This window comes from Helobdella robusta (genome assembly GCF_000326865.2).
Source record: "Helobdella robusta unplaced genomic scaffold HELROscaffold_61, whole genome shotgun sequence".
In the NCBI taxonomy this organism is placed as follows: Eukaryota; Metazoa; Annelida; class Clitellata; order Rhynchobdellida; family Glossiphoniidae; genus Helobdella; species Helobdella robusta.
Window position 1 is genome coordinate 539,939 of NW_008705338.1, and position 20,986 is coordinate 560,924.

Consider the following 20,986-nt stretch of genomic DNA (forward strand, 5'->3'; position numbering starts at 1 on the left):
CTGTATAAAAATAAATACGAATAAATTACATGACGTAATAATAACATAGTACAACGCTAATCAGTTACGAAATGTCGGTAGAGATGATCGTTATGTACAAGTCAAAAAAACTGTCAACATTATTTATCATGTTGGTACTCGCGTACAAAACCACTGTACAGCATTGTATAGTACTCTTTTGTACTATACCGTACAGTACTGTACATAGTTGATGATTGGTGAACTAACATAAATGAACTATATAAAACAGAGCGATGAAAATGTCTTGGAAATTATCATTCATTGAGAGAACCCGTCAATCATCAATAATATTATCGTAATATATATTAATCAAGTTAATTAATTCGTCATAAACGTTATAAATAATATAACAATAATAATTTATCCTAATGTTATAATTATATTATAATATAATTATAATATAATTATATTATATTATAATATAATTATATTATGAGACAATGTGTCTCGCCTAAGTGTGGTGAAATGAAATTGATTGATGCACAATTTCTTTCGAGTGAAAGGATGAACAAAATAATATTTGTATTGATAGTTAAGGTAAATGAATGAGTGAATAAATGAATGATTGATTAGAATGATAGGATGAATGAATGTATAAATAAATTGAATAAAGAAATGAAACTTTTGGATATTTATAACGGAGAAAACTTAAGAAGCAAGAATTGAAAAGTTTGTAAAATTAAATAGATATTCGTAATGAAATTGTCAAAATTTATGAAAGATCGATCGCTGAAATGTTACAACAGGAGAAGGTCTGGTTGGTAGATTGAATCCAGGACATCACACCAATGGATGAATGATTAGGTGAGTGAGTGAGTGAATCAATAAGTGAATTGGTGAATAGATGGACAGACAATTAAGTGAATGAATGAATGAATGGAAGAATGATTTAGTGAGTGAATAAATAAATGGATGATTAAATGAGTGGATGAATGGATGGATTGATCAGTCGGTGAAAAGATGATTCAGCGAATGAATGAATGATAATAAAAATAATGACTCGATGATGAAACTGGATGGGTGGATGAATGAATGAATGGATAATTAATTAAATAAATGAATGAATGAACAAGTGGATGTATGAATGTGCGTTACAACTAATAAGTAGAATATATATATATATATATATATATATATATATATGTGTGTGTGTGTGTGTGTGTGTGTAATATAAAGAAACAATGATTTATTATTTACATGGATTCTCATTTGTGTTTCACTGACTTTCATATAAACATCCTTTCAAACGAACAACAATGCACTGAATGCAGTCATGGTAAATAAAATTCACTTAACCAACAAGGGGTATAGTTGTCCATACATTCATATAACACAGCACTTGTAAACATTTATTTAATGATTTGCACTATTACATGTAACTTTGCAAAACAATAACAATTTAATGCTTTCAGCTGAATAGCTAGCAACACTCACTCACTCACTCACTCACTCACTCCCCAACTCACTCACTCACTAATTTATTCATTCTCAACAAATGTATACTCTCATTCATTCGCAACAAATCTTTCACATTCACTCATTCATCTGATCCAACGAAAAAGAAGAGTAACTTGATGCGACACGATTGTAACGACAAATTTATTTACAAGCAAGCAGCGAGATTAACATTACGGCGCAGATGTGGGAGATTGATAAAAAAAGAAGAGTATTTAGCACTAAAATTCGTTCGAGTGCATGTTAAAATAACTTTTTCAACATTTATCAAAACAATTCGAAAAATTCATTCGTTTAATTAACATGCCACTAATTTATTTCGATCAGTTGACAAAATAATCTTAAAAATTTCATGCAAAAGAAATATTAATTAATTAATAATTAAATGATTAATTAAAAATTTACAACTCATTTCCGTAAGTCTAAAATTGGTAACTGTAAATGTGTGACCTACAATTTTGGTATTTTTAAAAAACTTACTTCCTCACATGTATAAAAACGCACACGCACGCATACACACACAGACAACCCCCTATCACACACACACGCAAACACACATACACAAACACACAGCCTCCCATCAAACACATGCACAAACACATGCACAAACACACATACACAAACACACACACAAACACACATGCACAAACACACATGCACAAACACACATACACACACACCTATCCAACTGTACGGGCATAAAACGTAGGCAAAAAACCAATAATAAATCAAAAAGACATTATGTACATAACAGAATGTCTAGATAGGTCGATGGACAAAACACTTTAAACTATTATTATTATTACTATTGATATTATTATTATTATTGTTTTTATTATAGTTGTTAGAAAATTATTTCTTATACAATTTCCTGCTGTTGTTGTTGATGCTGGTTGGAGTTCTAAAGTTGTTGGCGTCTGCAAGCGTCGCGTCCTTCGTTGTCGTCGTTGGTCGCTTGCTGGCAACGTTGTTGTTGCTGCTACTGTTGTTGATGTTGTTGTTGAGGTTGGTAGGCAGATCGTTCCTCTGTGCTTTCATCATCAGGCGTGGAGTGATGCTGGCTGTTGTGAGTGGGTGTTGTAGAAGTTGTTGTTTTGTTCGTGTTGTTGTAAATGTGGAAATTGTTGTTTTGTTGGTGCTGTTGTGAATGCTGGAGCTGTTGTTTTGTTGGCGTTGTTGTGAATGTTGAAATTGTTGTTTTGTTGGTGTTGTTGTGGATGTTGGAGTTGTTGTTATGTCGGTGTTATTGTGAATGTTGAAGTTTTCGTTTTGTTGTTGTTCGGTGTTGAAGTTGCCATTGTGTTGCTGTCTTATTGGTTAATAATGTTGTTGTTGTCTTGTCGTTAATAGGTTTTTTACCACACACGTATCAATAATTTATTGTCTTAAACAGCCATGTCTGCTCAGTACATTAGAAAACTGTTACCGGATCTTTTCTATTTCATTCACTACATTTCATTCAATTACTGAACAAATTAATCACCTTTCGTAAATATAAATCATTATTCTTTAATTTGCTCCCCGACATTTTACCTAATTATTTATTTAAGGTTATTATTATTATTAATAATTTTGTCAAGTGAATACTCAGAATTAGTCTCTTTATTTATTTTAAATAATTTCCTCTTTCTAAATGCAAATCATTTCCACATCACCATCTTACTCCTTGCAGTCTAGAAGAGTAGTCTAGAGTTAAGGGTGACATTTTTTTCCCAATTTCCATTCAACCCTGTTGCTATCTTATTAAATAAAGGTGTCTGACATAAAAAGCAGAACAAGGCAAGGAGAGGAGGTTCTATCCCAGCTTGTTTAATGATTTGTTTGCGAGAATGAACTGCATGCACTGTTGCAAATTAAACATTTAGATGAGATTTGAATGATTCGTTTGTTTGTTTTGTATTGAAAAGGTATCAACGTGTACATTTTGTACTACACCTAGATACACACATGTACAATGTACATGTATGTGTGCATGCGTGCACGCATGGTTTGATGTGGTGCCAACTAACTCACTACTCAACAGAAACTGATTATTAACATGCGCTCGTTTCAATTGTGATTGATTGATTAACTGCGTGTGTGTGTGTGTTTATGTTTATTTATTTATTTGTTTGTGTGTGTGGTTTGTGTGTGTGAGAGAGAAAGAGAGAGAGAGAGAGAGAGAGAGAGAGTGAGTGAGAAAAAGTGTGAACTTGTGTGCGCGCAAATATATGTGTGATTTCTTTGCTTTTGCTTGTGTTTGCATGTAGAGCGCACCTATAAACAATTAACTATAAAACATTTTATAGGCTGCTGATTATTAAAGAAAAGTGTTTAGAATGCCTACATTTGAGTTAACCGAGCTATAATGTTTATCAATCATCAGGTACATCAGGTACATGGTTGAGGAGGAAGTTGAGATAAAATGATGAAATTGAAGCAGAAATGAATGAAAAATTAATTGAAATTAATTAATTTAATTTATATGTCTTCGTCAAATAGCCTTCAATTTTATTTACATTTTTCATGTATAAAAAATTAAACCAAAAACTAATTATAAAGTTAATTTCAAGTTCACAATCAGCAAATGTACAGATCACAGCATGTAACAATTGAAAAAATCTTCAGGTTTACATATTCAATTAATTTATAAGGGTTAAACCCAACAAAACACAGTAAAACCTAAATTTCTTCAATCATTTGTACACCAATAGAACCATCAAACGTCAAACAACAAACACATGCTAAAACACATGAACATTCACACACAGACACCACACACACATAAACAAACGCACATAAACCGACACATACACACACACACACCACACACACACACACACACACACACAAGGCAAAAACACAAAAGCACAACAAAACTGACTTTGCACCACGGGGTCATCAACCTGGTGGTGAATGTTGTTGTTGCGGGGAAGTTGTTGTTGTGGCTGTCGTCTGTGGTCTGTTATCTCGTTCGGTTGCATGGTTGATTGTTGTTGTTGCTGTTGTAAAAGAGGTTTAGTGTTGCCAGGCTATATATATATAATAAACAAAGAACAATTATAACCAACAAACAACAAACAAACGTGCACCAAACAAACTCTGGACACACGCATAGGCAACAGACACTTACGATCTTGAGCATGTTCCAGTCGAAGATGTAGTCGTAGGTAAAACCTTGTCTGTGGAAGAGGTTCCTGAACAGCTGCCTCAAATACGAGTAGTCGGGCTTGTCGTCAAACCGCATGGCTCGACAAAAGTTCAGGTAGGTGGCCATCTCAGCTGGAAGTTGGAGGTTTTTTTTTTCATTGTGGTTGTTGAATTTTTGATTTGTTGGCAGCTGTTGTCGTTGCGTGTTGTTTATGCTTATGTTGTTGGTTTCATTATTGAGCTCAGCATGTACTTGTGTAGTTAGATGTGTTGTTGTTCATTTGAGAATGGAGTCGTTTACGGTTGAGTTACTTCATGATCAATAGATAAATTTATAGATAATGAACTTATGCTGCTGGCAACTCAACACTTCCCATTAAACATCATTAGCAAAAAGCTTCATAACCACCAAGCTAGAGGCGTTATAGATATATTTCATGAAATGACAAAGTCACGAGATTACAACAATAACAAAATGAATAAAATTAATTTAATTGAATGAAAGTGAAAGGATTGTAATGAATGAATGAATGAATGGATGGATGATAGCTTACAAGGAAATTCTTTAAGACGAATGAATAGCAACTAACAAAGAAATCTTTTACAAGGATTTACACGTAACTAACAAGGGAATCCTTTGCAGAGTTCCTCGATTGGGGTGGACATCTTCTTCTCGCTGATCCTGTCGTACTTCTGCCTCTTGGTGGCCGCCTTCAATCCCTGCCACGGCAGGTTGCCCCTCAGGTAGTACATCAACACGTAGCCCAACGACTCCATGTCATCTCTGCGGCTTTGTTCTGCATGTTGTTGTTGATGTTGTTGTTGTCGTGTGTGTGAGATGTAGTTGTTTCGCGTGTTATGTTGTTGCTGTTTCATACGGTGTTGCGTAACTGTGTTTTGTGTGTGTGTGATGTAGTTGCTCCGTGTGTTGTGTCGTTGTTGTTTCTATCGTTTTGAGTTGTTGTGCGTGTGTGCGTGTGTGTGTGTGTATGATGTAGATGTGTGCGTGTGTGTTTGATGTAGATGTTTCGTGTTTTGTGTTGTTGTTTCATATGGTGTTGCGTTGTTGTTTTGTGTAATGTTTGTGTGATGCAGTCTGATTTATCATGGATACTACAAATTATGTCAGAACGCAAACATTCAGTATAGCCGAAATTAAGTCATCGTGATTACAAATTCCAAATCCAAGTCCTATAATTAGGACTGATAATTTCATCAATTCTATTAAAAAACCCATCAACAAACAAAATATATTATCATTTGGAACATTGAAAATAACACACTAATAATAAAGATAATGACAACAACAACAACCAACAACAACGACCACAACAACAACAAAATGAATAGAACATAACTCTAACATGAAACTGTCCATATTAAATTATTTAACCATGCAATCCTATAACAACATAACCAGGTATTGATAATGTATGTATGTAATGTATGTGACGTAATGTAATGTATGTGACGTAATTACGGCACATAATCACAAGATCACGTGAAAAATGACGTAAATAAATAAGTAGGGATGCAATAATGTAATGTAATTTTAAATAATGTAATGTAATCGTGTAGTGATATAACCACGCAATCATGCAATCATTCAATGTAATCCCATATTAATGTAACCACACACACACACACACACACACACACACACACACACACACACACACAGATCAGTGAACAGAGGTCCACTGTGTTGTAGCATTATTCTAACTTACGGCAGCATTCTATAATAAAAATAAATAAGGAATAATAATAATCATAATAATAATGATAATAATAATAACAATGTCAAATTCTTCATAATTTTGCAAAAGTCAAGTCAAAAATGTAACAAGGTGAAAAACTAATTTCATATAGCATTGTGAATTGTTAGAATAATTCCAATCTACAACAAGCTCACACATTACAGCAGAGATCGAGATCATTCTATAGGTGAATGAATACACAGATTTTTACACATACAAATAAACAAACAGTGTATACCAACTTGTATACATGCATACACATATATGTAGGTACAAATATACACGGATCCATGCATGCATACATATATACATGCAAATACACATACATATATGCATGCATACATACACACACACACACAAAGAAACGTTTTAAGTGAATTATATGGCTATTCAGAATTGAACATCAATGGTAAGAAATAAGTTAAGCATAAATGTGATGAATGAACACAAACACACACACGCACACATACACACACATACACTAGGCACATTATAATGTTCACAACATATAACAATGGCAATAATATTTGTAGTAGCATTCTAAAGTCATAAATATACTTAACCTGGCTGTGTTATTATGGTTAACATTTTGAAAAGTTTCATAACAAAAATTTTTCAAAATCTGCTGTAAACAATCATCTTCAATGAAACATCAGTAGCTGGCTGGCTTATTTGTTTGCTCATTAGCTCAGAATGAATGAACAACCGGAAAATATCAGCCCATGCACAAAGCAACAATCATCATAACAGAGAAAGAAAAAGAGAAGCTTAAAAAGATCAATCAGAATAAAAAAGAAGAATCAAACTAGATGAAGAAAAAATAAATAATCATGAAGGAGCTAAAAAGTACTATTGGAATCAAATCAAAAACAAAGATCACAAAGACAACAAAAAGACAACAAAAAGACAACAAAAAGACAACAAAAAGACAACAAACAAACAAACAAACAAAAACAAACAAACGAACAGACAGACAAACAAAAGAAAACCAACTAGACAGCAAAACAACAACAGACAGAAACATCTGCTAGCTAACTAACTAAAACAGCAAGCAACAACAGCCAAGAAAACGCCAAGAGAGGGCTCAAAACCAACCAATCCCGAGGTGTGTATTAATACTGGCGTATCTTGCGGTTCCAGTCAGGTTCTTGTTCTCCTTGTAAGGTATGTGTTGATGTGTGCGGGCGTCTCTGTACTTCTTGGCCAGGCCAAAGTCAATGGTATAGACGAGGTTGCCCTTCTTACCGAGGCCCATCAGGAAGTTGTCGGGCTTGATGTCGCGATGGATGAAGTTCTTCGAGTGGATGTATTCTACGCGACTGATCTGTTTTTTGTTGGCGTTTGTGTGAGTTTGTATGCGTGGTGTTGTGTTTGTATGAGAGCTGTTGGGTTTGTATAAGATTGTATGCGTGGTGTTAAGTTTGTATGATTGTTTTTTTGTTTGTATGAGTTTGTATGAGTTTGTTGTTTTGTGTGTGTGTTGCTGAATGTGTGGTTGTATGCATTTGCATGTGTGTTTATTTTCTGGCCAGTTTACATTTCTAAGGTTACATGTAATTTATTAATGTTTATTTGTAAATGTGATGATAAATGATGAACTCTGGATGATGATGATGACGATGATGACGATAATGATGGTGATGACGATAATGATGATGACGACGACGACGACGTTAATGATGATGGTGGTTACAAAATAACCCAAAAAATAATGACAAACATGTATAAAAATGTACATCAAGGACAGTAATGATGATGATGATGATAATGGTGAGTAATCCAGGAAGATGTAAAAAGTGAAGTGAATGTATGATGACGACGATGATGATGACGACGATGATGATGACGACGATGAAAATAAATTACAGGAAACCAAACAACAACAACAAAACACAAACATACATGATTCAGTTACACAAAATAATGAACATGCACCAAATGAAATACCCACATGCACGCATACACACGCACGCACCCACACACACACACACACACACAGACAAAAAATACGTACACACACACGCACACAAGCATAAGTGTTATGTAAGATAATATCCAATTAGATTAGGATGGTTGCCTGGTATGCCTTTGTTAAATGGTGATGTTTATATCCAGTTCAATATTGTAACATTTGTTTATTTATTTATTCATTCAATTTGAACTGTTTGTCAGATTATGTATTTGTTTGTATGTTTGTTTTCGTTGGTTCGTTCGTTTGTAGGTTCCATTCCGTTTATTTCATGTTTATCATTGTTAATTTTTTTTATCAAATTTTTCTTGTCTTTTCCTCAGTTAATTAATTCACCAATTGATCAATTATCATATAAATTATGTTATATTCAATAGTTGATCATTCGTTGATTCATTCAATTGTTCACCATTCATTCATTCCCCTGTTCATCATTCAATGGTTGATCATTCATTGATTCATTCATTTGTTCACCATTCATTCATTCCCCTGTTCATCATTCACTCACTTGTTCATAATTTGTTTATGAACAGAGTTCATAACAATCATAGGACATGAATAATTAACTAGGTGAATACTTTCCATTGTTGCTACCCTCACATGATGTGGCGATGATGATGATTAATTAATTGAATTAATTAATTGATTTAAATGATTAAATTGAATAAATTAAATTGATTTACTTGAATTAATTGATTAAATCTTTTTTAAATAAACCAAATGACAAAAAGGAAATAATAAGAAGAGTGGTTGTGACCGATTGTGGGATGAAGATGAGTTTTTAGAAATAATAATGATCGATAATTTATATCGATTGGTCTGATACATTGATAGCTAGATGAAAAACTAGATGAAAAAAATGAAGCGGTTCAGTGATTGAAATTTAATCTGATGATGATGGGTGAGTAGAAAACTAATGAAGCAACAACAACTGCAATGACCATGATTGGTGACCTAGCTAGATAATGAATTGATTTAATTGAATTAATTGATTAATCGATAAAATCTTTTTTAAATGAACCAATGACAGAAATGGAAATAATAATGAGAGTGATTGTGACTGATTGTGAGGATGAAGATGAGTTTCCTTCCAGACCATGACAACAAAAAACCAGGAGCAGACAGTGAAATAAACATTTAAAGAACCATTAACAAACTAACAAAGAAAGCAATTAAAAAATGAAATAATTAAAAATGAAGAAATGATTAGAAAAATGATGTTTGGTTACAGAAATAGAAACAATTAAATGCAGCACTCAATCCCAGGCAAATTAAAAATTCAATCTCCCAGCTGGTCTTTTTATAGCAGCAACCAAAACAATTAACTGCTAGTTCAGAATAGAACACTTGTTAGCAACAAAATTTAATAAAAGTACATTTAACATCATACCGATACACATGGATATACTACACACACACACATACACACACGCACGCACACACACAGTCACAAAAACCAATAATATAACAATTGTAAGGATACATAGGCAAAAAGTGCTATAACATCAATTACAAACTTATCATACACACATCAATGTGTTTGCCATCTTATGAAAAAATAAAACAACTATCACACCACCAGGGCTATCACCATGATCACTCATTCACCACATCTCATCATTATTGTCATCGGTCAGTCACCAATCTAACCAGACTTCTATCAGTCAGTCTGCCACCCAGCACACCAGACACGCACTCACACCTACCCACCCACTCACACCTACCCACCCTTTCACACCTACCCACGCAACCCACTACCACAACCCACCATCTGGTCAGCGAGCAGGAGTACAGTTTTGAGACTGAACTTCCTGGAACAGAAGTTGAAGAGATCTTCGAGAGATGGACCGAGTAGTTCCATGACCATGACGTTGTAGTCACCCTCCGACCCACACCACTTTATTATCGGGATACCAACTGGGAACATGTATAACATGTGTGTATGTGTGAGTAAGTATGTGTGTGTGTGTGTATTAATAGGTGTGTATGTGTGTGTGTGTGTGTGTAAAGTGTAAATGAATGTGTAAGTAAGTGTGCGTAAGTGTGTACAAAGTGTTTGTATGATGTATGAGTATGTCTGTACGTGTGTGTGTATATGTATGTGTGTGTAAATTCATAAATAAAAAAGCATTGTTCTAAAGCATTGTTCTAAAGAAACATGATGGGTCTAGAACAACAAGCACCAGCCAAATTTCAAGTTTCCCAATCTTCTTCTAGGTACAATTGGGGGCCATATTATTTGATGTCAATAGAAAACAAAAAGATTCAAAAGTAAATAGTGCAGACAGTAGCAGCAGTAACCACAACAGCAGCAAACACCAGCAGCAGCAACCACAATGACCACAACAGCCACAATGACAGACCTCCCCCTTGCATTAGTTTGTATATTTTGCTCTCGATGTGTAGCTGGGGATGTTTCGTTTTGACGCACTCCAACTTAATGGCAACCTCTTCTGCATTTGTTATGTCCGTCCCTATTTAAATTATTTTTTAAATATATTTTAGCAATTTAAATGTACATCACTTTCACTATTCATTCATTTCAGCTCATGAATTATATTAAAATCTCTATTTAATATTAATATGTTATTTCAAGTACTGTATTACTAATAATTATTTTAAAAATGAACCAATAGGCTGCATTAATACTAAATGATAACTAAATTTGAAATTTAAATTAAACCAAAAATAAATTAATGTTTCATTTAGATTTTACTAATAAGATGATTAACACTTCAAACACCAACACCAACTGGCAGGTGATATAAAAATAAAAGAAAAAAATTTTAAATTGAGCACAAAGAAAAAGTGAGAAATTGAAATTGAATGATGGACTAGCGCCATTGGGCTCAATTTAATTTTAATGTTCGTACAAAATCAAATAATTAACAAAAACTTCACTAAACCGAGGTAAATGTCACCGAATGAACCACTGCCAATCTTTCTGCCCAGCCTAAATTTGTTCCCCACTCGAAGTTCCATCTTTAACTTTATTTCCTTTTTTTTCTCAAGAAATTGCCTATTAATATTTTTTTAACTAATTACAAACTAAATTTAGTTCAACAGAAAGATGTTGTCAGCCATTTTAAAATTATAACCAACAAATAAAAAAGAATATTCATGCAAAATTAAAAGTTAGGAAATCTATTATTTCTATATAAACAAAATTAATCAGGGAAAGATCCTAAATGTTGACAAGATAATTTAATGAGATTAAAAGTTCTAGGACCGAGATAGTATCAGCAAAACAGACTATCAATGTCTGGCTGGCACACGGAATTATAAACTGGATTTGTAGAACTGCCCTATTGCGTCCTATTGCTTCTAAGATTCTAACATTCATTTACTACTACGCAAATAACAAAAATTTTTGTCTACAGAATGATGAGAGGTGGGCTGTGGTGGGAGTCAGCACGTTTCAGATGATTGTCTCATGATGACTTAGTATGATGATAGTGAAATAGGATCGTTGGCTGTTCGCTTGACACTCTGCAGTTTGGATGACATCTTGTGTGCCGACCAGATGGTGGTAGTGCAGTGGAGTACAGTAACGATCATTTTTGAAGTAAGGTTTTTTCCAATGGCTTTGTTTTTATTTTAAAAAAATTTTTTTTCAGTATCCGGTATTTGTCCGTAGTGAAGAAGTTTCTGGAGAGTACACACCCGCACATTTACACACACACACGCGCGCACATTTACACACACGCACACACACACACGCACACGCACAAACACACACGTCAATACAGCACACACTTACACAGCATCCATTTTTTGGTGTTGTCGTCGTTGTTAATCTTCTCTTCAACTTGTTCTTGTTATTTTCTTTACCGGACTTTAATTTAATTCGTAGGTAAGTTATAGGGTTTGAGATGATTTGGACAACCGTAGGTAGGCTAGAGATTAACATTAGTTAAAAAGTTTCTAACATAAAAATTAAAAAAAATTAAATTATACAAAAAATGCAAATTAAAAATGTTAAAATATGTAAAATACAATACCTGGAATATGTAAAATTTCTAAAAATTAGAAATACAAATTTGTAGGTAGATTGGATGAGTTAATCATTGTTGGTAAGCTAAGGCCCTGGGAGTAATTTAATTATAGGTCAATGACTGACTACTATTCTTACGACGTTTTACTATTTTTTATGTGTTTGTTTTTGCTTCACACCACCACTACAACAAAACATACTCAACTTTTTTTTCGTCGTCGCCTTAAATTTTACTTTTTTGAACATTTTTTAAATAATGTCTATGTATTTACTTATCAAATGTTGACCGGTTTCTTGTTTTTTTTTTAATTTGGTTATATAATTTTTGGATTTCTTGATTTACTTTGTATATATGCATGTATAAATAACTTCTGTTTGGTATGTTGATTTAGCCATTATGTTATGTTGTGAATTGTTCTCACTAAATGTTCATGTTACGTGGGTGATCATCCTTCGAGAACTTCTAAGGAGTGCATATGATAATAAAAACAAAAAGTTGATTGCACTTTGGAAGCTGCTGGACGATATAATTAGATAGGTGTGTACTCATAGTTCTGTTCTGACATATATTTTAATACTTACAATAATTTCTGACATGTTTTATGATAATTTGTTTTTAACATTTAAAATTTTAAATTGTTTCAATGAAATTTAAAGACAAAAAATCATTGAGTTGAATTTTGTTCGAAAAAAAATCGAAATCGAAATTTTACACCTGAAAATAATCGAAACCGAAAGGGAATAGATATTTTAACATAGGATGGAATCATCACTATATAATAATAATAATAACAATAATAATAAAATATTTTTATTCGGCAGATATTTCGTTATATTAGTTTGTTTAAAATCCGATAATATCATATATATATATATATATATATATATATATATATATATATATATATATATATATATGTTTAAAAACATCTTTATAAATATTAAATAAATAAATAAATTGCTTCTTCAACTTCCTCATCGTCGTAAAAAATTTTTTAAATTGAAAGTTGTCTTCTCAGCAGATTATCTGCTGTCTGATTATAATTATATTGTAAATAGATTACTTTCTAGTGTTGCTATCTTCTAATTTTAAACATGAGATTAAGACGGCCGATTTAGTTTGTCTTTTCGCAGGTGCGGATAATGAGCAGTGCGGATGTGGGCGGTTGCGGGCGTGAACTCTGTAGATGCGGGTGGTTGCGGTTTAGAAAAATCTCTGCTTGGGGCTCTAGTGCAAATAGTCCCAAACTTACCACGTGATGCGACGCTTGGATTCACGTGTTGTTCTGCGTTGTTCCGTTGTCGACAACTAGAGAATGAATCGAAAAATATTAATTCATATGAAAAATTTATTAAATTCTAGCTGATCGATTTGAAAATTTTTTGTTGAAACATTTTATAAATTAAATCGTTCTTCCTAAGGCATTTAATTGGAAAGTTTTATTTCCACATGGTAAATAATCAAAGTTGTTTGTACATTCTTGGTTAGAACGAAACCCACGCACTAGGCGGAACAAACTGTTTTGCGTGTGGGACGCGTAGCAAGTCTTAGCTAAGTAATTCTATGAACGATAAAGTTGAAAATTTTACAAGCTAAGATTGAAAAACATCAAAGTAATGATTCTACGGACTAATTCGTCCTATAAAAGCTTTAACTATTATTGAAGTAAATTATTGGATAACAATTTGAGGCCACTGTTTTAGTAATTTGAATAAATTTTCAACCTCGCAAAGAGTCGCTAAAATCTCTGAAGAAAATTTTTAATATGAATCAAAAACGTTCGATGTCGCAAAAAAAAGTAATTATCTTGCCTAAATTTACTAAAAAGGCACCAGGGCCCATTACCATCAATTTGCCTGAGAAAGAACTGATGATGGCAACGAAACAACAACCTACAGAACTGCAGGAGCTACCAGAAACTAGCGCCATGATTTTTCCAGAAGACTTGTTAGATCTTCCGGATGATTTGCTAGACGTTCCAGAAGATCCAGAAAATTTGTTGTTAAATCTTCCGGATGATTTGCTAGATGTTCCACAAGATTTGTTGGATCACGTGGAAGATTTGTTAAATCTTCCAAAAGATTTGCAACATTTTCCAGAAGGTTTGCTACCTCTTTTTCCGAAAGATCTTCCAATTGAGTTAAAGGGTGGAAATAAAAAAGAAAAAAATAAGAAAAAAAATAAAGCGGAGGATAAGATTCGCACAGATGAATTTTACCGAGAGGGTTACAGGGATGAAATACTTAATGTTTTGGAACGGGAATTTAGCCAAAACCAATATATTAATCGCAGTGATAGAGAACGAATTGTAAATGAAACCAGCCTGACTAGTCGTCAGGTTAAGTACTGGTTTCAGAACCGTAGAGTGAAAGAAAAAAAACTGATGAGACGACTGTTATCCGAGTGAGAAACTACCTATCTCAACAACTAAACAGGAAGCAAATATGTGCAGTGCAACCAACTCTACAACTGCAACAGGACTAGCACTATTAATTTTCTGTATGATTTGTTAGATCTTCTTAATGACGAGTTAGGTCTTTCTCGAATATCAAAATGATATAATTTATCGTCTACTGCAACAGTCCCGACTCTATATAGTAAAAAAGGTCAGGTATTGTTCAATACTTGTTGATGAAACCAGAGACGAATCCGAGAAGTAACAGCTCAGTTACTTCATAAGATATGCTGATAATAGCGTCATCAATGGAAAACCACTTGGAGAGTATCACATGCATCCGGTTGATGCTTTCCATCTAACATCGTCTATCATTGATATTACTGATGAGTTTAAGCCAAATAGGAACCACCTAATCGCTCATTGTTACGATGGAGCATCAATTATGGGAGGTACACACTCGGGTGTCCAAGCCCGAATCAAGAAAAATGCCCAACAAGCAATTTATGTGCACTATCATAAACATCGTCTGACATTGATTCTAGTACAGACTGTTAAAAGTATCAGCGAGGATAACATATAATAAATAATTAAATAATTTGCACAACGTCGTTTATTTTGTAATTGTTGTTTTAGTCGAAAATATTAAAATTTTTTTAAATTGTTTGAAAATAAATTGAGATTATCTGCTGTCTGATTATAATTATATTGTAAATAGATTACTTTCTAGTGTTGCTATCTTCTAATTTTAAACATGAGATTAAGACGGCCGATTTAGTTTGTCTTTTCGCAGTTGCGGATAATGAGCAGTGCGGATGTGGACGTGAACTCTGCGGATAAGTGTAGTTGCGGTTTAGAAAAATCTTCTCTGCTTGGGGCTCTAGTGCAAACAGTCCCAAACTTATCACTGATTCGACGCTTGGATTCACGTGTTGTTCCGTTGTCGACAACTAGAGAATTCGAAAAATAATATTTCATATGAAAAATAGTAAATAGTAAATAATCAAAGTTGTTTGTACATTCTTGGTTAGAACGAAACCCACGAACTACGCGGAACAAAGTGTTTCGCGTGTGTGACGCGTAGAAAGTCCTAGCTAAGTAATTTTATGAACGATAGAGATGAAAATTTTTTCTTGTTCTTAAAAAATATCGATTTCAACCAAATCGAAAACATATTAAAAAATTAAAATATTCAAAATGAACAATACGTTTTGTAAATAATGAATTATCGATTCAATCATGAAATTCCATTAAAAAAGATAACAAGAGAAATTATAATTGCAGATAACAAAGTTAGTAAATATTACGAGCAAAGATTGTAAAACATCAAAGTAATGATTTTATGGACCAATTTGTCTTATAAAAGTTTAAACTATTATTGAAGTAAACTATTGTATAACAATTTGATGCCTCTATATAAGTAATTTGAAAAAATTTCAACATCGCAAAACTTATAAAATGATTAATAGCCTTTAATTTAGTTAATGTTCTTTATTAATTAAATTATTAAATTTACTTAATGTTCTTTATCTATTAAATTAAATAATTAGCTAAATGAATATCATCCAGTACAAATAGATCGATTTAGATGCTTTAGTTTTGAATGTGCTTTGGTTTTGAATCTATATTAGCCAATGTATAGAGTTTCATGTCGCTAGAATCTCTACAGAAAATTTCTAATATGATTCAACAACGTTCGATGTCGCAAAAAAAGTAATTATCTTGTCTAAATTTACTAAAAAGGTTCCAGAGCCCATTACCATTATGTTGCCTGAGAAACAACTGATGGTGGCAACGAAACAAAAACCTACAGAACAACTGACTAAACTACCAGAAACTAGCGCCATGATCTTTCCAGAAGACTTGTTAGATGTTCCGGATGATCTGTTAGATGTTCCACAAGATTTGTTGGATCATGTGGAAGATTTGTTAAATCTTCCAGATTTGTAACATTTTCCAGAAGGTTTGCTACCTCTTTTTCCGAAAGATCTTCCAATTGAGTTTAATGGTGAAAATAAAAAAGAAAAAAATAAGAAAAAAATAAGAAAAAAATGTTTACCGTGAGGGTTACAGCGATAAAATACTTAATGTTTTAGAACGGGAATTTAGCCAAAACCAATATATCAATCGCAATGATAGAGGCGAATTGTAATTAAAACCAGCCGGACTAGTCGTCAGGTTAAGTACTCGTTTTGAAAACCTAACTGTCTGTCTATTCCTTTCAACAGTTATCCAAAGTAATTACATTTTAATTCCCACGAGCAACCATACACTCTCAAATATACTCACTATACTCTCGCCATAATATTCACATAAAACCCATTCACATTACATTCCACCAGCATGCGTAGCGTACAAAACCAGCATGCATACCAGACCACTCCATACAACAAGCGCGCCAAACCAACCAACACACACACATGAAACATTCGCGCGCCAAAAACCTCATCTAGATATATATATTTACACACACACATATCTATATATATAGTACCAATATATATATATATATATATATATATATATATATATATATATATATATATGTAGGCAGAGTACATATCTATACCCATAATTAATTTGTATATACGTATGTGTGTACAAATTTTCGAGCTTGACGTTTAAAAAAGCAATACTATATCCACAGCTTTGTACGTATTCCGCAGATAATCATGGAACTTCAAAATTTTATAAACAGAGGCGTGTGAACAAATATTTGACATGTATGGATTGGATTTCTTTTCGATATCAGCAAGTTGTTTGATACTGATAAATCAAAAATATTCAACAGCAATGTACCTAACTGGCTGGCTTTTATGAAACTCATATTGATGAAAAGGAACTAATTATAAAAATGTATGCTGCAGTATGTTGCTGAAATTTCGACCAGAAGCTGTCCTAGGAAGCCCGCTTGAAATATTGTCATTTATTATTTCACATGGTGACGATATGTTTCTAAATAAGCGAATTGCTTTGGAAATCATGCCGACCACTTCTGTTTCGTTAAACTTAGTTATTTTAGTTTGCTTGATTAAATTGATACTGCAATTTATTCTATTTGTCAATTTTAGGATATGAGTTTATTGTTGATATTAACAACCATTCAGTTTCTTATTGATAAATCTATTTGTTCTTTGTACATTTATTTAAGGGAATCAGCACAAGTTCATTCTTAACTTCTTGATTGCCTGAATGTCAAATAAAATTTGGAATACAAAAAAAATTCTGTTTCCATAGCAAGCTGCGAGCGTTCATTTAGCAAACTAAAACTTATTTCTACGTATCTAAGAGCATCTATGGGACAAGATCGATCCTCTGATATATCATTGGTAGGTGGGGGTCGCCAAAAGAGTTACTTTTCCGGGCGCCAGTACACCTCGGTACGCCGCAGCCCTTATAGTAGCTGTAACGGCAGGAGCGGTAGCTACAGCAGCACCTCTTTTTATTAGAAGCGTTAGCCACCATTTGAAAACACGAGTTAGAAACATGCAAACCAGTCTTTTTTTATATACCAAAACATCATTCCGAAAGTTTAAAAAAATGGAAAAAGAAACTAAGAATTAAACATATTTATATATATATAAACATAATAGAAATAACATAGTGATACATTATATATATAAACATACATAATCAAATATAAAAAAAACTTGTACAAACCTTTAAAACATTCACATAGGTATATATAAACATAACAAGCATAATTTATAAACAATCAATGAAAATTATTGAACGGAAATAAACATAATAAACACAAAGTTTGATCTATCTGTTCAAGTAAATAAAAATTTATTTATTTATTGTAAGTTGTTACAATCGAATTAATTAAAAAAATTAATAAGATGACTGAATGATTGTTTATACAAATTATCATCGTCGTCGTCATAACTTATCTATCTCCATTATCATCGGCACAATATAGCATCATCAACACAATGCGAGCATCATCAAAAACAGAAATTTAATTGTCAACATTAACAGACATAAACAAACGTATACAAACCAAAACTGGAGTTTGCACCAAATATTCGGCCAAAATTTGACATTCGGATTTGGTTATTTTGAATGCCAAATAGCGCAATTTCCAATTAAGCCATCCCTTTTGTCTGGATTCAAGGGCAATAACCGTTGATTAATATAAAATGGAAATTTTTATGGCCATCTTAGCCGCTAAAACATCTGAATTTGAACAAGAGATAGAATATTATCTTAAGAATTTTTGGATAAACATGCCGTTTTTATCACTAGCTTGTTTTTCAATCCAAGAAACATTTTTTTTTAAATCTGGGTGTGGGTTGTTCGGTATTCTGATTTCGGCTTCGGATAGCGTACCAATAATTCGACTATTCGGTCAAACTCACCATTCGGTGCGTCTCTAACGTAAACAACACCTACGCTACTCTCATAAGAAGACATCGCAAACGAACAGAAACAACACCACCAACAACAACATAAATAAACACAACGACGCACAAAGCCAGCAACATAACCAGCCATCGTCAACTACCTTACGTCATTAACCAAAAAAACTACGATGACAGTACCAACATGCAACTGTCAGTAGCATAAAAGGTGTTTATTTTAGAAGGTAAACAAAAGTTAAACAAGCACTTTTGAATAAATGAAATAAATAAATTAATAATAAACTGATTAAACGTATGGATGAGTGTATAAATAGATAGATAGATAAATAAATAAATACACATAAATAAACTCGCAGTACAAAAAAGATTGAAAACGAGTTTTTTTTATATTGGAATAAACTAAGAGTTAAACGAAATAAAATCTATCGTATGTGAATAAAAAAGAATATGATGATAATAATGATAATAATGCTAATTACTGAAACCATGATAAACTGAAACCATGCTAACGGACGATAAAGAAGCGAACAATCAAACAAACGAACGCACGGACGAACGAACGTACGAAGTACGACAAATGGACGAACAAACTTTTTTTCGTAGATTGCAAGATATTTAACAATTGTAGCATCAATTTACAGGTAAAAAAAACTATTCAAACATTAAATTAAATAAGATAAAAAATTTATGATCAAATGTAAAATTGGAGTGAATAAAAAATGAATAGGAATGAACAATCATGATCAAACAGCTATACAAATACAGACACACAATCAAACACATACACACACACACTCAAACGCACACATGCACACACAGACATTCAACATGACACGTCATCATCATTAGATTAAACATCTATATAATTACTTTTAAACGTCATTAAATTGATCATAAAAATAAAACTCTCTACATCAATAACATGAAACGAACGTATATGTAATTATTCATCGTTAAATAAACAACGACAACAACTCAACTACATATCAACCAATGAATAGAATTTAAACAACTAAATAAATATAAAACAACAGACACATTACAATATACCCACTACCGACCAGACGACAATTTTTTAAATATACAAAAATTGTATTTAAACAAGAAGGATTCACACGATGACATCAGCGGCGAATTTAGGGTGGAAAACGGGTTGGGCCATTACCCCCCAGCCCGTTATCAAAAGTCAACAGCCAATTTAGCAGTAATTTTTTGAAAATTTAACCAACACGTATTGTCTATTTACTTTTTATATCGTGTTAAAACACAGTTCTGTAATATAGAAACGCCGTCCTATTTCCAGTTTTTTTGAACCCCCCCACGTCAGATTCGCCAACACCTCCGCCATTGGATGACGTCATCGTTGTGACAGCATCATCATCGCAATGCCGTATAAATGTCATCATGATTTTATTAATTATCACGGATTTTATCACCACGACGTCAGATATTTTAAATTGAATTAAATTCAATTCGCGGTACCATCATCTGTATCGTACCACACAAATGATAAACCGCAATGAATGGTACACGCACGCACACGCACACACACACACAAACACACACTATGAATGGTGTATATATATATTCGACCAATATTTGACATTCGGATTTAGTACAAAACCCAAAAAACTTGAATTACCATCATATATATTTACGTGTGTATGTGTGATTTTCGTAAGATTTGCGTGTGTGCATTCATGTAATATAATAAATAAAAAAACAAAATAAATAAATATATGATACGCAAAACTGTAAACGGAGCTATAAAAGATAATATACACATACATACATACACACACACATACATACATAATATCATAATGTATGACGTCACAAATGATATAATGAATGATATAGATCTTGATAACGAAAAATAAAAGTATCGTCACTGCCATCAT

The 20,986-nt window shown here is 32.9% G+C and overlaps 2 protein-coding genes across 2 annotated transcripts; one reads left to right on the forward strand and one right to left on the reverse strand.

The window, feature by feature from the left end:
- Positions 1 to 2,377: 2,377 nt before the first annotated feature.
- On the reverse strand, positions 2,378 to 11,497 carry HELRODRAFT_187461 (hypothetical protein; the record flags this gene model as incomplete). The annotated part of the gene is made up of 7 exons (XM_009029699.1): positions 11,238 to 11,497; positions 10,695 to 10,805; positions 10,100 to 10,248; positions 7,458 to 7,686; positions 5,232 to 5,402; positions 4,589 to 4,737; positions 2,378 to 2,455 (listed from the first exon to the last, which is right to left on the reverse strand). Exons 1-7 carry the CDS (start codon positions 11,311 to 11,313, stop codon positions 2,378 to 2,380), a joined length of 963 nt encoding a protein of 320 aa, XP_009027947.1. The 5' UTR covers positions 11,314 to 11,497.
- Positions 11,498 to 14,556: 3,059 nt separating this feature from the next.
- Positions 14,557 to 14,706, forward strand: HELRODRAFT_147207 (hypothetical protein; the record flags this gene model as incomplete). The annotated part of the gene is made up of 1 exon (XM_009029700.1): positions 14,557 to 14,706. A coding segment is annotated over one exon (150 nt), but the record flags the coding sequence as incomplete, so codon positions are not given.
- Positions 14,707 to 20,986: the final 6,280 nt, after the last annotated feature.